The sequence below is a fragment of the Trichechus manatus genome, unplaced genomic scaffold (genome assembly GCF_000243295.1).
Source record: "Trichechus manatus latirostris isolate Lorelei unplaced genomic scaffold, TriManLat1.0 scaffold00209, whole genome shotgun sequence".
Taxonomy (NCBI): Eukaryota; Metazoa; Chordata; class Mammalia; order Sirenia; family Trichechidae; genus Trichechus; species Trichechus manatus.
Window position 1 is genome coordinate 2,614,366 of NW_004444145.1, and position 16,769 is coordinate 2,631,134.

The 16,769-nt window shown below is 37.2% G+C and overlaps 1 protein-coding gene across 3 annotated transcripts in view; it reads right to left on the bottom strand.

The window, feature by feature from the left end:
* Window positions 1–2,202: 2,202 nt before the first annotated feature.
* The window catches only part of TFCP2 (transcription factor CP2), a 65,343-nt gene continuing 50,776 nt past the window's right edge, over window positions 2,203–16,769 (bottom strand). The window contains exons 4-15 of one of the 3 annotated variants that reach the window (XM_004388333.2): window positions 15,902–16,007; window positions 14,002–14,108; window positions 12,780–12,932; window positions 11,083–11,193; window positions 10,738–10,826; window positions 8,822–8,870; window positions 8,344–8,437; window positions 7,321–7,411; window positions 5,517–5,629; window positions 4,939–5,081; window positions 3,078–3,129; window positions 2,203–2,639 (exon numbers count right to left, since the gene is read on the bottom strand). In XM_004388333.2, the coding sequence (XP_004388390.1) occupies window positions 2,602–2,639; window positions 3,078–3,129; window positions 4,939–5,081; window positions 5,517–5,629; window positions 7,321–7,411; window positions 8,344–8,437; window positions 8,822–8,870; window positions 10,738–10,826; window positions 11,083–11,193; window positions 12,780–12,932; window positions 14,002–14,108; window positions 15,902–16,007 (1,146 nt within the window). In that variant the 3' untranslated portion in view covers window positions 2,203–2,601. Of the gene's footprint in view, window positions 2,640–3,077; window positions 3,130–4,938; window positions 5,082–5,402; window positions 5,630–6,550; window positions 7,412–8,343; window positions 8,438–8,821; window positions 8,871–10,737; window positions 10,827–11,082; window positions 11,194–12,779; window positions 12,933–14,001; window positions 14,109–15,901; window positions 16,008–16,769 lie in introns of those variants that run through there. The other 2 variants (XR_002825881.1, XR_002825882.1) reach the window with 2 other exon arrangements.

Below are 16,769 nucleotides of genomic sequence, written 5' to 3' on the forward strand. Positions count from 1 at the left end.
TTCAAAACTGAATGCAGAAGCATTGTTCAGTCCTTTATGTTGGTTTGCAAAACAGTCCAAATCTCTGCAGCAACCCTACAAAATACTATATTGGAGTACTTGGGGATACAAAGGGTTTTGAGAACACTCCTTCATTAAGCATCAATCAGAAATGTCTGGTCCCTTTATTCCAAGCCTTTTTCACATACCTCAGGTTTCCCGATGCCTCTAGAGGCCGTGTGCCCCTCCAGCTCACAGTGGTGACAATCATGATCATGCTCTGCCCCTAAAACACAGTGTCTGACAGTTCCTGACTTCTAGGGATCTGCCCCTTATGTGGACCTCTCTTTCTCAGGTCTTTCACAGATCTGGTTGTCTTTTATTTGTATACTGTAATCTGTTTCCAGCCAATGCAACCATCTCCCATTTCAATAGCTTCTTAAAATAATTTATGTAAGCAAACATTCTTATTGGGCAGTAATACTGGGTAAAACAATATTACTAAACAGCCACATTTCACGCAGTTGACTAGTACTCAGTCCTTAGAGTCCTGCAATAACTCCCTCTTAACTATTAAGTCTTTACATGATATAAGAGTGGAATTCCATGTATCATTTGCCATTAAGCAAGAATCATAGATTCACAGATTTGGAAGAGACTTTAAAAGTCATCTAGTCCAACCTTCCCAATCTTAAAAAAAAAAAAAACACCAATAGTAGTCTGCTAAGGGGAAAGCTTCCTTCCCCTAGTCAGTCCTAGGAACATAACACAACTGGAAATGTCCCCCTAAAATGAGGACATCTAGTAATCATTCACTGAGAAAGTATTTTAGCCTAATATGTCAAGTTGCCCAAGTCATTTTTAAATAAGTCACTGACTTGTTAATTTTTCGGTTTCAAGGTTTTCAATTTGTTTAAAACCAAGAGGAATTACATGTTGCAGGTTGATTTTAATGAACAAAAATCTCTGTATAAAAACATTCAAGCTTTATCAAATGCTTTAAAAACACACACACACAAAACTTCAAAGCCAATACAGAATCTTAGAACATTATCTTTTTTCATGTCAGCATAATCTGGATAAAACTTTACAAGTGAAAAAAGACCACACTTACACACACACACACACACACACACACACACACAGGCATACAACCATTTTTAAGGAAGAACAAAAACATAACAGTTAGAGTGTGAATGAGATGGGAATGAATTTCTTCTGAAGCTCATATATATAAAATAACCCTACATGAATAAAAGAACTTCCTATAGCGAGAGGACACAGAGAGGGGAACACAGAGCAGGGATTAGCCTAACTCACTAATAAATAGTCTGAGAAAGTCATTCAAGGGCAGTGAATTTTGGGAGTTACAAACAATCCCTAGTTTTCACTGCCTCAAATCCTGCAAATCTGATAACTGTTAATGCTTACAAAGCATCTAGGTTTTCATTTTCTTGGAGGTCTTCATTTTTTTCATCATTATTTAGGTGTGGCTGTCCCCTTCAGTGGTTGATTCCTCAGTTCTCATGCAATGTTATGTCCTATTTGCCAGAAGAGCCACAGTAATAAATGATGGCAAGCACAGGCTATAAAGGGTGGCAGTATTGTGTGGTGGTTAACAACCAGATTGCCTGGGTTTGGATTTGGGCATCACTACCTGCTAGCTGCCATTATGTTGCAAATTACTTAGCCACCATGTGTCTAAGTTTCTTCATCTTCAGTTAGGGGTCATAATAGTGTTTACTTCATAGAGGGTATTAAGATGACTAAAAAAGAGAAGCCATTTAAAGAACGTATCACATTGCCTGGCATAAGTTAAGTGTTGAGTTGATGTTGGCTAAAGTTACTGTTAGTAGTATTACCCAAAAACCAAAACCAAACCCAATGCTGTCGAGTTGATTCTGACTCAGTGACCTGCTAGGGAAGAGTAGAACTGCCCCGCCCCATAGGATTTTCAAGGCTGTAATCTTTACAGAAGCAGACTGCCACATTTTTCTCCAGCAGAGCAGCTAGTGAGTTCGAACCACCAACCTTTCGGTTAGCAGCCAAGCACTTTAACCACTGTGCCACCACAGCTCCTAGTAGATCACAGGGGAACAAAAAGAAAAATTCTATTCTATCTCTGTATGTCTCTCCTTTGATGAGGTTTTCAGGGGCCAATTGTGGCAAAAAGAGGAGATGCCTGTACATCTGATGCAAAAAAGATTGAAGATCTAGTCTTAGGAATATAGATGTTCATCTTTACATTAGAAAAAGATTACATGGCTCATATCACAAATTTAACATCTCTCCATAACACATCACACAATTTCCACCATCATTATGCCATACATATACTCTAAATGTGGAGTTTCTATTGATATTCAATAACAACAGGGTCCATAAATTGTAACTAAGAAGTAGCTGCAGAACTGCATGTTGAGCAGTGATCTGTATGTGCCACAAGAGCTTGGACCAACACAGAGGGCTGGGATTCTGCCTCCATGGCCCAGACTCCTCCACATACAGTCAGATAGGTCAGGTTCCTGCAGACCTTCAAACCTCCACTCATGTCCCTCTGCAAGAGGGGAGTTTCCAAGAGGTGAAGGAAGCATCAGACACTGAATGTGGAATGCCTCAGTTCTACTTCAGTATGATATGATAGCTATCGTTGGTTTCCGCTGTAAAACAAAAACAAAAAGAAAATAGAACGATCTTCAGTTACCCTTAAAACACAGAATGAGAAAAAAAATATGGTAACCTTTTTGGGAGGAGGGGAAAACAAAAATAACAGAGCTGAACAAAGGGCAGCATACGTGTTACTTAGCACAGAATAGTTTAATAAATATGTATTATAAAAACAAAATGCCTCTAGGGGGCACTGAGCTTCTGTTAAGGGTGATGGAAAAATCTGGAAATGGATAGTGGTGATGGTTGTACAACATGATGAATGTAATCAATGTCATGTAAAAAAATGTTGAAATGGCAAAAAAAGAAAAAAAAAAAAAGCTTCTATTTCCTCATTTGGTGGCTGATCCTTTCCCTATCTCTTCTCAAAGAATTTTGAAAGAAGCTCTTAAACTCCTTAGAGAAAGATATTTGTCTTATTATTTTATTACCTTTCATTGTGTCCAGAATAAAACAAGCTTCTTCCTGAAAGTTTTGTATCATCTGAAAAAAAGCAAGAAAATGTGACTATTAAAATCTTTAGCTTGCTGCATTTGTGTTGACTATGTGGCTTTTTATTACATCAGATTTCAATGAAAAATAATCCCTGTCTATTTCTGCATTCCTGAGGACTGCCCACATCCAGGGAGGTATAGATGGGAGTCTTTACTGTTCCTAAATACACTATTTTATGAATATCTGTAGAATCATAAGTTTCTACCCCGCAACTTTAAAAAGCCTTCTTAAAAGCCTGTTCTTGTTTGTGTTCTTCCGGCCCGCCCCTCCACTCCCGCCACCTGGTTTGGTTTTTTAATTTTTACAAGCTGAGCAGTCTAAAACAGTAGTCTCAAAATTGGAGCATGCATTTTCCTGGGTTATTCCCAAGACTTCCCAAGGAATACACGGACACTGACAGGTCCTACATAAACCCGTTGTCACTGACTTGATTCCGATTCATAGCGACCCTACAGGACAGAGTAGAACTGCCCCACAGGGTTTCCAAGAAGCGCCTGGTGGATTCGAACTGCAGACCTTTTGGTTAGCAGCCAAGCTCTTAACCACTGCACCACCAGGGTGTCCTGGTCCGACATAGGAGAACTGACTTCCAGGTCTTCAACTTACATATGCCATTTTCTCTAAAATCTCTTCAGTTTTCCTTCCCCACTTTCCCTTCTCAAATCCCCTTCTTACATTTTGCAAAATAAAGGCACGAGTCTCACTCTCCTAGGATCTTACTAAAGTGCCCTGCCCTAGAGTGTAAAAGCCTCCAGGGTGGCAAAATATAATCGAAAATGTGGATTCTAATGAATGACTGGGTAACAAACCCTTGTGAGAGTCACGTGGATTCCAAGTATTTCACCAGAATTGAAAGTGACCTAATCAAACTGTCAAATGATAGACGATTCAAAATTATTTTGATAACATTCTGATGTAATTTTTGGCATATAACTCAGAAGTTAGAAAAAAATCCAGCAATGCTGATATAATACAACTCCATCCATTCCTATCTATCAATTTATGTGAATTGGGTTCTACATCATTTATATCTAGGGGGGAAAACAGAATGGGATTGATGCTGAACTCTATCTCATTCCAGCAGTCAATAAGCAGTATTCATTTATAGATGAACTAATTGTGGGTGGGGCGTGAGAACAGAACAACCCCATCCATCTCATTAATAAATGTACTTCTAATACATTTTCTTTATGTTTAATAATTACTTATCAAAATTTGTTATATGTTGTTTAATTATATCAGAATAATTACAGTGATAATTCTATTCAGAAGAAATTTTTCAACTTACAAATTTTTGTTTCAAAGAACTATGATAGGAGAGCAATAAAAGATGTTAAGCATAAAAACTATGTTAAGAAAAAATTCTATGGAAGAGGTAAATGGAAACACAAGTTCAAGGAAACAAAGGAATGATATAAAATTTCTAACTTGAAGAAAAGCATATTCATGTATTTTTTTTTAAAGGATGATGGTGGTATTAAATCACGCTTATACTGAGGTTTCATGGAATACAATTAAAATAGTGCTGTAACTGTTTCATTTTTAAATGTCATAATATGCCCAGAAATGACATCTTTTGCAACTATTTAAACTTACAACAAAAAATCCTAAGTCAACCTAAAACCGCACAAGGGGATGGTTTTTAAAATTTATTTTAGAAGGTAAGCAAGGAAGAAAGTTTGAAAACTTCTGGTCTAGAAAACAGAGCACTCTGCCCCAGTCGAGCTGCTTTTGCTCCATCACATGCCCTGACAAACTAATTGTCACCTGGTGATTTAGCTCTACTGAAAAAGCTACCTCATCACTGATGAGAACATGGATTCCTGTTGGCCCCTGTTTGTAGATCTGGCTGATCTGCTGAGGGGAAATGCTGAACAGCTGAGCAATTTTTTCTGTCAGTTCAACAGCTGTCAGTTCTTCTAGATAGATGGCATGGTACACTGCAAAAGGGAGAGAGCAATGGCAGTCAGTACAAAGTTTCTCTGCTCTTACAAGTCACCTGGTCATTGGGAACGTACACTTTTCTGAATTACTAAGAAGTCAGACTCCCTGTATTCAAATGTTGGCTCAGCTACTTGCTAGCTGTGTGATCTAAGGCAAGTTAGTTAACATTTTTAAGCCTCCTTCTCCTCTCCTAAACACTGAAGATAACAATGAAACCTACTGCAAAAATTAGATAGTAGTTGTAAAACGAAAGCATGTAGAAGTGCTTACAGTAGTGCCTGGCATATATTAGGAGCTCAATAAATATTAGTGATTACCATTACTTCTAGCAAATGCTGAATCTGCTGTTTGATGAATTCCCATCACACATGCCCTTAAGACATCTCTTCACCTCTCTTCATGTCTGTCCTGGTCTGTCCAGAACGACCTACCGAAGAAAGTACCATTTGAGTCTCCATCCTCATGCTTCTGCTGCTGTTGCTGCTGCTCCCTCAACTGCAAGGATTCCTGACAAACATAAATGGTCAATCTTGGACGTACCATGCTAAAGATAAAAAAAAAAAAAAAAAAAAAAAAACCCAGCCTGTTAGTTCAGAGTTTTCATGGTAAACACACCTTAAGGGAGAACTTGTATGTCTACATTATTAATAGTACAGAGCAGTGGATGACAACTGGCAGCTCATAGGCCAAATGCAGCTCATTCAATAGGTTTTATTAACTCCCCAGTGGTGTTTTTTTGTTTGTTGTTTTTCTTTTTTTTAAAGCTGAATTAGTTCCAACTGGAGACATCATATAGGCTTCTTGGCAGCTCATAGCCAAATGCAGCTCATTCAATATGTTTTATTAACTCCCCAGTAGTGTTTTTTTGTTTGTTGTTTTTCTTTTTTTTAAAGCTGAATTAGTTCCAACTGGAGACATCATATAGGCTTCTGAAGTTTTGGCTTTTCTTGAAAAATGAGACTAGCAATCTGAGGCTCTCATCTTCACACAAGAAGTCAGCTGCCCTCCTCACCTGGTGTGTGCTTTCTTCAGTACAGCCCAGACTCAGCTGTCACTCCTTTACATTACTTATGTGACCTCTGTAGTCATTTGAATCTGTGACCTTTGGTGTAAAGGTTAGAAATAGTCAAAATGTGTGAGCCACTGCTTCATGGGTCAGGTTCAAGACAGCTAACTTTTACTTAAGAACTCCAACAAGTACACTGGAGTATCTGTATCCCTCATTACCTTCTCCTAAGTAGCCTAAGCCCTCTTTCTGTTGTTCTTAGGCAGTCAATTACCTCTTGATCTGATCATTGTATTCCTTCCTACTAAATATTCTTTAGACAATACCCTAAAAAATGAAAGATCTATTCTTTCTGCCCAAGTCACCAACCCCTGAATTTCACCTTTCCTTAAAATTTTGCAAGATTACAGCCCTCTTGATTTAATATCCCTTGTGTTGTACACCAACACAAATACTTACCAATCTGCTTTATTATTTAGTCACTGATTTGGTTCTGTTACCATTGACCCGCATGATTTTTCCATCAATATTACTTATTTGAAACTGTAAATCCCAAAAGGGAAAGGACGACAAATTACTCTGTGTTACAACTAATATTTGCAAGTAGACACTTAAGCAATTTCTACCCAAACTTAAGAATGATCTTTTCTCCAGTTCAAACTGACTTACGTCCTTTGCACCTGCTGTTCCTTCTGCCTAGAACATTGTTCTCTCAAATGACCCCACAGCTTCATCCTTCTCATAGCTCAGCTTAAATATCCTCTCCTGACTATACTCTAGGCACTCTCTAGCCCATAACCTTGTTTTTGCTTTGTTTTGTTTTCCTTCAAAGCACTTATCACTATCCAGAATACTTGTTTGTTTATATCTTTATCTCTCTCCTCATTAAAAGGAAACTCCATGATATTGGGTACCTTGTCTGTTTTGCTCACCAATCCTTATGACTGGTGTCCTCAGAGCCTAGAATAGTACCTTGCTCATGACAAGAGACTCAGTGAATATTTTGTTGAATGAAAAAACTATCTGGGAATGGAAGATAGGATATTGTGGGGAATTTCTTGGATCAAGAAAGGATATTTTTTCATCTTTGCTTATTTGATACATAGCTAGCATTAAAAGAAATGTTTTGAGAAGATGTATTTAGCTGTGCAAACAGTATTTTTGAAGACTCCTGAATCTAAATCCATTTGAAATCCAACCTCACGAATATTTTGACACTAATTACATACCGGCCTTTTAATGCATTAAAAAGTCTGATTCCATCTGCAGGGCCACAGATTTGGATCACATCATCTCTAGTTAGTTTCAATAAATCTGCCCCTGGAATAAATATAAGAAAATGTGTGATAAAGGCAAAGATTCTTTCTGTTAATGATGATTAAAATGGGCTCTGTTACAAGGACACCTCTTTACCAGTACGTTATGGTCCAAAATCTTTTCTATGGCATACAAGACTCTCCACGACCTGGCTCAGCCTCTTCTCCAGCCTCAATTCCCACCCAATTAACTTTTCCACTTAACCCTATGACTTTGTCATATTGATTTTTGAACCTCAGTGCCTAATTTTGTGAAATTTCCTCCTGTCTGAAATTTCCTTCCACTATCTGACTAAAAGACAGACTCTTCCTCATCCCTCCTTGAGAGTTACTTTGCATGTCATGTCATGTTCCCTGACATCAAAACCTCCCTTGAATGCCTCATCTTGTACACACCTCTGTAGAACCACTTATCAACTACATCACAACTCTTTGTTAACCTGTTTGGGGGTTTTATTTTGGTTTCATTTATTTTATTTTTTTTAATACTAGATGATGAATGAGCTCTTTGATCAGGAATTATGCCTTATCCATTTCTGTATTCCTACCACCGCTGGTACACAGAAGGTGCTAAATTAAAGTGGAATGTGTTAAGTAAAATACAATATAGTGATACCTAGGGAAAGATTTGAGACTACCTTTAAATGACCCCTTGATAAAATACTACATGAAATATACATTTTAAAAAGTGTTATATGTAATAAATATTTTACAATTAAAGTGAGTTTACACTAAGTATTTCTTTTTAAGTATTTCACAGCACAGCTGTAGCTGGTGAGAAAGACTAAAGGGTTGTACAGAATTAATTTCATCAGAAAAATACACTAAGATCTCACCAAAAAAATAACCTCTCACGGATGCTAGGAGGCCCTAAAATGTAAAGGAATATCCCATGCTGGGTGGGTGGGTAGGTGGGGAAGGACAAGAAAATTTAACCTGAGAAATTTGTAAAAAGTCTTGTGAATGTAGAAAAACGGTTTCGATGCAACCACTGCTGAGCTTCCTGAGGTGTGCTTGTTGGCAAGAGGTTCTGAAAGACAGAATTTTTTGATAACTAAATAGGTTCATCTGTTATCTCATTTGGTAGCACAAACACACCCACATGCACCCACACTCAGGCCTAGTTTGCCTGGAAGTTGTTTACACACCTATCTCTCCTTATCTAAACATGCAACAAGCCAACGGAGTTCATCCTTATCATCCCTACCGGACTGTAAGCCCCTCAAATGTGAGGGTCTTGCTTTACTTATTTCATATCCCCATTCCCAGCACAGTAGCTGGTATAGTCAAAACTCAATAGATGTTTGCTTAATGAATGAATAATCCTCCCTAAGCTGGGCATTTCTACTGAATTGTAAAGTCATCAAAGTATTATTAGACATTGCAAATAATTGACATTCAACTTCAGACTTACGTCTGTGACTGGAGGGGGAGGCTCTGGCTGGTGGTTTGGTGAACCATTTCTAAAGAAACATTTAAAATGAAAGAATGAGTCCATGACACATACTAGGGAATTGGGAAATTCATTCTCTCATTCTTCATCCTCACAACAAGTCTTAAGCTAGAGATGTAAAAGATCTGTGCTCTCTCATAAAACATTCATACTCTTTGATCCAATACTTCTGTATTTGTTAATTTGACCTAAAGACTTTATGGGAGAGGGAAAGGAACTATGTAATTTGTAACATTATTTATTATTGGGGGAGCTGAAAAAAAATCTGAATTTCAATAAGTTGGGACTCATTAAATAAATTATGGCATAAAGAATATTTAATAATGGGAAATTTATTAGAATGTAAACTAAAATATCAATATAAAACTGTATCAATATATTACAACTATATTAAATATATAAATATACAACATAAACATACATAAGAAAAAAGATTAGAGGAAAATTTATGCAATGCAATGGGATGATACACTTTTATAATGAAAAACATTTAATAATTATTTTTAAAGCAGCTTCAAAAATTAGTGCTGTCTAATATGAGACTAAACAGGTAGCTCCTGTCTGGAGTTGAGACGGGAAGACAGAGGGTCAGGAGTTGGCTGAATGGACATGGGAAATCCGGGGTAAAAAGGAGGAGTGTGCTGTCACATTATAGGGAGAGCAGCTAGGGTCACATAACAATGTGTGTATACATTTTTGTATGAGAAACTAACTTGAATTGTAAACTTTCACTTAAAGCACAATTAAAACAAAAAAAAATTAGTGCTGTCTAATTTATGATCTAAGGGCCAGCTCTACATACTTGGTTCTTCCTTACACTCCCTTTTGCTTTATGGATTGTTCTTCTTCCCTAATGCTTACTTCTTTTATGGGAAAGAGATTTAAGCCTAATAATGAAGTTACGTGAAAAAGAGAAAACTTTAAAAAACACAACCCTTAAACCTTTACATAATATTTAAAATTGTCTATAAGTAAATTATATCATTCATGTGAATGGGATTTTTCTTGTAAAAGATCTTTTTCCTTCTTTTTTTCCCCTTAGCTATAAAATTCAAATTCAGTAATTAACTTAGCTCAAGGCCCTAGTTATATCTACGCCTCCTACCACTTCTACCTATTTTTATTCCTAATTGTTACATTCTGAATATTGAAGCTACTTTAAATACCTTAAATTTAGAACCTAAATAAATCTAAAAACAAACAGTACACCCAAACAGTATACTCACAGATGTGGTAGCCTATCTCAAACTTCAAAATGGCCTATGTGGAATATGTATTAAATGCTAGAACTATAAGGCAACTATGTTTTTTTTTAAAACTGGAGTAGGCATTTGTACCAACTTTCAGTTATCTCTGATGCTAAAGGATAATAGGGCAAGATTAAATGTTTCCCATAAATAATTCTAAAATTTCATTTTAACCATCATCTTCAAACTTCTTTCCCCAATTATCAAAGACCCATAATAATTGTTAGGAACATTCTCAACAAGTAACAAAACAAATTTTAGTGTTTGAACAACTGTGTTTCCAATTTCCAACCACTACTCTCTGTGGAAAGTACGATCAGGAAGTAAAATAACCACAAGATCAGCAGCAATAGGAAGAAGCAAACAGCCTAAAAATTTAGTCTCTAAGTCACTAAAAATTGAACATAGATGCTATTTTCTAATGGAAATTTTAAGAAAAGGAGAGAAAGGGCTATATAAAACTCTTTCAGTCTTCTTTGAAAACAATCCAAACTTCACTTAATACATGAATCTATTAAAGATTGAACAAATGGAAGTACTTATTGATTTGGAAAGATCTTATATACGGAAAGATAATGAAAGAATACATATTTGGGACAGACACAAGCCAATTTCATTTCCCAGACTTACCCTTCCCCTAGAGAAAAACTGCTATGGGAACTGTTGAAGCCAGGTGATGGGGAATTATTGACGTACGTGATCTCAGGCCATGGTGAACACTATAAACAAAGGACAACTTAGATAATGAAAAAGCACATTTGACCCTATGGTTCCAATAAAACATTGTTACTTGAATAGCACATCTTTATTAGTCAATCTTAATTCATCAGGGCCCCAATAAGCAGGAGAGAATATGCCCAAGTCCATTAGGTTTTGACTGGGCTGGAAGTGATGGATTTTTCCTTGAAGAGTGAAAAGTATCACTATATACCCTTCAAAAATGACTGAAATTGGCAACAAAAGAAATCCTTTTACCTCTGTGAGTATAGTTGTCTCATAGGAAGGTTGATATTTCTCCTTTTCGTGAGGTGTTCGTTTCTCCATTTTCTCCCTATCTGTTTTTTGCTTTCTGTCTGCACCTTTGGGCTGAAATGAGAAATACTGTGTCTTAAACTCAAGAACTCACTTTTGACCCAGCAATATTACTTCTAAAAACTTAAATATCCACATATGAAACAAAGATTTGTATACAAGGATGCTGACTGCATCACTGAATGTAAGTCTGAAAACGGAAAATTTAAATAATCGATAGTGTTGAAAAAGAAAGAGACAGACCTATAGTGACTGTCTATAGATTCATCGATAGCTATCTATGGAAAGATCTCTGAAGTACATCCAAACCCAAACCAAACCCACTGCTGTCAAGTCGATTCCCACTCAAAGCAACCCTACAAGACAGAGCAGAACCACCCCATAGGTTTCCAAGGCTGTAAATCTTTATGGAAGCAAACTGCCACATCTTTCTCCCATAGAGTAGCTGGCGGGTTCGAACCGCCGACCTTTTGGTTAGCAGCTGAGTGCTAAACCACTGTACCACCAGGGGTCCTTCTGAAGTACATGGTTAACTAAAAAAAAACAAGCCTCAGAACAATTTATAAAATATAATTTTATTTATGTTTCAAAGTAAAAAATGTATGCCTATTGTGAAGGTTAAGACTGTGTGTCAACTTGGCTGGGCCATGATTCTCAGTGTTTTAATGTAATCACTCCCATGATTGAATATACTGTGAGCAACCAATCAGATGAAAGGGAGTCTCCTTGGGGGTGTGGCCTGCATCTGAATATAAGCAGACGTTCTGGCTTTTTGCTCTCTCTGGATCCTGTGGCTGCCTCCTTTCGCCTCATCTCCAGTTCTTGGGACTTGAGCTGTCAGCTTATCTGCCGAACTTGGGATTCATCGATCTGCACAGCCTGTGAGCGGCAGCCCTGCTCTCCAACCTGCCGATCTTGGGCTTGCCAGCTTCTGTGGCTGCGTGATTTGGGAGAGGTTCTTACCCTGATCCACAGACTTGGGGTGTTCTAGCCTCTACAATTGCGTGAGCTGTTTCCTTGATATAAATCTCTCTCTCTCTATATATATATATACACTTTACTGGTTTTGCTTCTCTAGAGAACCCAGCCTAAGACACCTATGTACCTGTGTATATAAAAGCATAGTAAGGAGAAGACTAGAAGAACACATACCTAATTATGGCAGTGGTTACCTCTGGGGAGGGGATGCTGATTCAGGGAAAAGGGAGTGGTAAAAGGAGATTTGAGTATTGTGCTATGAACACTTCTGTATTGCTGAATCTTTTGCAATGAGAACATATTTATCACATATGATAAAATAAAGACCAAAATAAGGGAAGAAAATCAAGCACAAATATAATCAAACTGTCAACTTTTCATAATTTCTGTGGGCTTTTACAAGTGTCTGTGACTTCAACAGGCTCCAAGAGCTTTCAAGGAGAATCTGTTTCTGCTCCCGACCCCAAGTTCCCCTTCTCCTACACCATCCCCATATATACTTCATTACCAGGCATCTCAGCAATTAGCTCAATGACTCTAGTTTAGACTGAGTTTTCAGAGTTTTTGAAAAAAGACAAGTCAACTTTCTGACTTGGTGACTAATGTTAAAATAGAGAGATGAGGAAAAAGGATTGGAGGGCCAGCACAATGCCCAGGAATACCTTGAAGACTTTGATCTGGCAGCTGGCTGAGTGTAAGTGCTCAGTATATTCCCCATTCTCGTTCTCCTTGAAGGTGTCAATTTGTACTCGGAATGGCACTCCCTTTTCTCCACCATGTTTCCTCATAGTGAACTCTGTGCTGATACAATGCACCTGGAAAGAAGATGTACCGGCTCCAGTAAGGCCAGCCAGCCAAACCAGCCAGCAACATTTTTTGAGAGCTACTGAGAACTAAGAACTACTAACTACTAAGAACTACTAAGTATTATTACTACTAATTAATAGGCATTATGAACAGCTACAAAAACACTTTTACTGTCTTTTTGATCTTAAAGAACTTAGAGTCTGATGAAGAAAATGAGAAAAACTTAACTAATTTACAAATGCAAACAAAGTAAATGTACAGATATGATGTAACATAAGCTACTGTGGGGAACTAAATACATTAGCTATTTCAGAGAAGGTAGAGTTAACATAAAAGAGAAATGATTTCTGTTAGAAAAGGCTTCCTGGACTTCAAGGTAGATGTTAGAAAGAGGAGGCACCATTCACGCTGGGAAAATACTAAATATGAGCTCACAGGCAATAGAGGGAAAAAGGATTGCATGGCTACTGCATAAAGTCTAACACCTTGGTGAACCTTAATGGTGGAACCCTGCCTGATTGACCACTTCCTAGCTTGGGTAAGTTACCTACACTTTCAAAGCCTCTACTCTACAGGATTATTGTTGAACTTAGTAAATAAAATCATGTGTAGAAAGTGTTTTCTTAACACAATGACTGTCTCATGGTAAACACTCAATAAACTGGCAACTATCCTTATTATAAATAAGGATTTTCAAGTAATCTACCCAAAGGACATGATCAGATATGCAAATAAAATTTAAGTATAAAGAGTCAAAATAATTTTACTGAAAATAATGAAAAATTAGAACAATCTAAATGCTAAATAATTGTTAGGTAAGTTATGGTACATCCAAAGGATGAAATATGATACAGCATTAGCAAGAATTTTTGAGAGCTATAAATAAATAAAATAGGATAATTGGAAGAGCAATTCAGAACTCCTCATTGCTCTTAGGTACATGCTGAAGTGCCTGGACTTGACAGTCAGGCTGATGCCCTGTAAAGATTTCATAATCAACATGTTTTATCCTTTAAAGGAACAAGCTGGTAGTAAGAGATGCTCTTCATAACTGGAACCACATCTGCAATGCCTTACCTGAATAAACACAGATGTCCTCTTTGCAGGGTCCCATAGGAACTCCACTGTATTTAGCTGAGTTGGGTTAGCCCTAGGATCGATTATACCCACAGACATTGGGATATCTGAGAAACAAAACAGTAATCATTGAACAATGCTACGGGCTACTGGGATTATAAGAAAGCACTTATATTCCTGGCCCCTAAGAGTGTAAGAGTCTTGTCTGTCATACACCACACTTCTTTTTTTGCCAATGAAAAGGTTTTGATTAGAGCTAAAACTGACCTAAGTACTTTCCTTCTGAGTATCCTTTTTCTACTTTAAAAGGTTTTTTAAATAAGGCAATTAAAAGCAGTTTCCTTTTAATTTGTCAAAATTCTACTTAAAGATTGACTAAGTCTACACACTAGCTCTAGTGACATGAAAGCTATAATTTATAATGTGCATCACTTACAGTCCTATGATTAGTGTTACTGCTAGAAGCACATTAAAAGGATTACTGTAGAAAGGAGAAGCAGAGAGTCCAAATAAAAACAGAAAGCACTGTATCAAGGATAAAACCCAGAAACCAAACCCACTGCTGTTGAGTCGATCCGACTCATAGCGACCCTATAGGGCAAAGCAGAACTGCCCCATAGGGTTTCCAAGGAGTGGCTGGTGGATTCAAACTGCCTACCTTTTGGTTAGCAGCCGAACACTTAACCACTACACCACCAGGGCTCCGTATCAAGGATAGAAGTGGGCAAAATTTATCACAAAGATTGATGTTACTTATCAAGTCACCAAATAATCCTATAACAGAGAGGCAAATCTTATACTCAAGAGGGAAACAAAAATTAATGGACTTTAGCAGAACTCTGCTTTCCAATCCACATGGCAGATACTCAAATGTCATTCCCTGACTTCTATTAATATTCAAACTAAAGAAATAAGGCCAAGCTGATATCATTTATTATCATATTGTGCTATAACTATACTACTATTAGTTATTAGTGACTCAAACAATAAAGCATTAAGTGGGTCCCACTCCACAGTGTTAGTTGTGTTGGACTCATTCTAAGGTCAGTTTATCAAATGTGTATCAGGATATTATCATGAGAATGAAGGAGTCCTAATGGCGCAGTGGTTAAGTGTTCAGTTGCTAACCAAAAGGTTGGTAGTTCAAACCCACCAGCTGCTCTGTGGAAGAAAGATGTGGCAGTCTTCTTCCATAAAGATTACAGCCTTGGAAACCCTATGGGGCAGTTCTACTCTGTTCTATAGGGTCACTATGAGTCGGAATTGACTTGATGGCAATGGGTATATGAGAACCACAGTTTTTTTTTGTAGGTAAAACTAGCAGTACTTACTCAGATTTGCTTAACAAATATGTTTGCCAATAGGAGATAATAACTTTGGAGTATTGTACACAGATACCAGGATTAAAAGTATGTTCATGAAGAGAGATTGTGGGTGTGTTGGTGAAGATCTTTCCCTTATGCTGTATGATTTAGGAAAAACAAATTCTACTCTATGTAGCAAAACAGAAAAAAACCTGAACTACAAACCGAAAGATAGAGATTCTAGTCACAGGTCTCCCACTTCAGTAAGACATATCATTAACTGGCCCTCAAGCATTAGTAAAATAAAGGAACTTGCAATATATTGGGAGAAAACCTGTTCTCTTTTACACACTATTCAAAACAAAACATCCTCCTGAAGTAATGGCTGCAACTACTATGGAAATGAAGTGTTTACAATTCCAACTTCAATTGTGGTATCTTACAAGTAGTTTTTTATGCTTAGTCAATAACCACTTCCAGGTTCATGCTAACTGAGTTGCTGAAGCATTCTGAATCAAGTAAACGTCAAGTAAAGAAAATCAACTCTCAGTTCATAGTTAGAGGCGTTTCCTGAGCAACAGATTCTCTTAACTAACCTATGTCAAGAATTCTATCTCCAGGTCGGTTCCACCTCCAGCCCTCTAGCTGCTGATGTTCAGTGTATTGTAGCCGTCTGTCATGGAACACTACACGGAATATACTCTAAAAAGAAGCAACAAAGTGAGTGAAATAAATCTTAGCTTAGGGAGCACTGAGTTTCTGTTAATGATGGTGGGATAATTTAGAAAAGGAGTGGTAATGGTTGCACTACATGATGAACGTAATTAATGTCACTGAATTATACATGTGAAAATTGCTGAATTGGCAAATGTTTTGTCATATATATTTTTACCACAATTAAAAAAAATGCTCCCTGAATATATATCATATTTGCAAGAAGATGTACCACAGAAAAAGCAGGTCGTTTTCCAAATAATTTTGGAGAAGGTTGGATTGGTTTCTTTTCTATGGAACGTCTCAGGGCCTTTAATGTGATGTCTAGAGGAGTCTACTGTATGCAGCATTTCCTAAATTTATTCAAACTTGAAGCCCTCTATGGTTCTTATTTTTGGTCATAAATGAACAGTGGTCTCTGAAATGCAGCAAGGTAAACTCTGCTCTAATGTATTTGAATTTTCTGGTTTAAATCACAATTTCATTTATTATTCTAATCACTTCTCAAAAATTACTTTTTGTACACTGCAATAAAGGGCACTGTAAAAAAGAAGAAGCAACAAAGTGACATTATAACAGGATCCCTTGAAAATCAGTGCTGACAAGGAAAACCAGCAGGAGTCACCTCCAACTGGTTTCTAGACATAATCTAACATTATTTTTCTTAAGACCTGTTTCACTCTAAAACCCATACCATACCAAGCTCTATTTCAAGGTAAATTTTATAATTTTTTAGATGTAATCTTTATA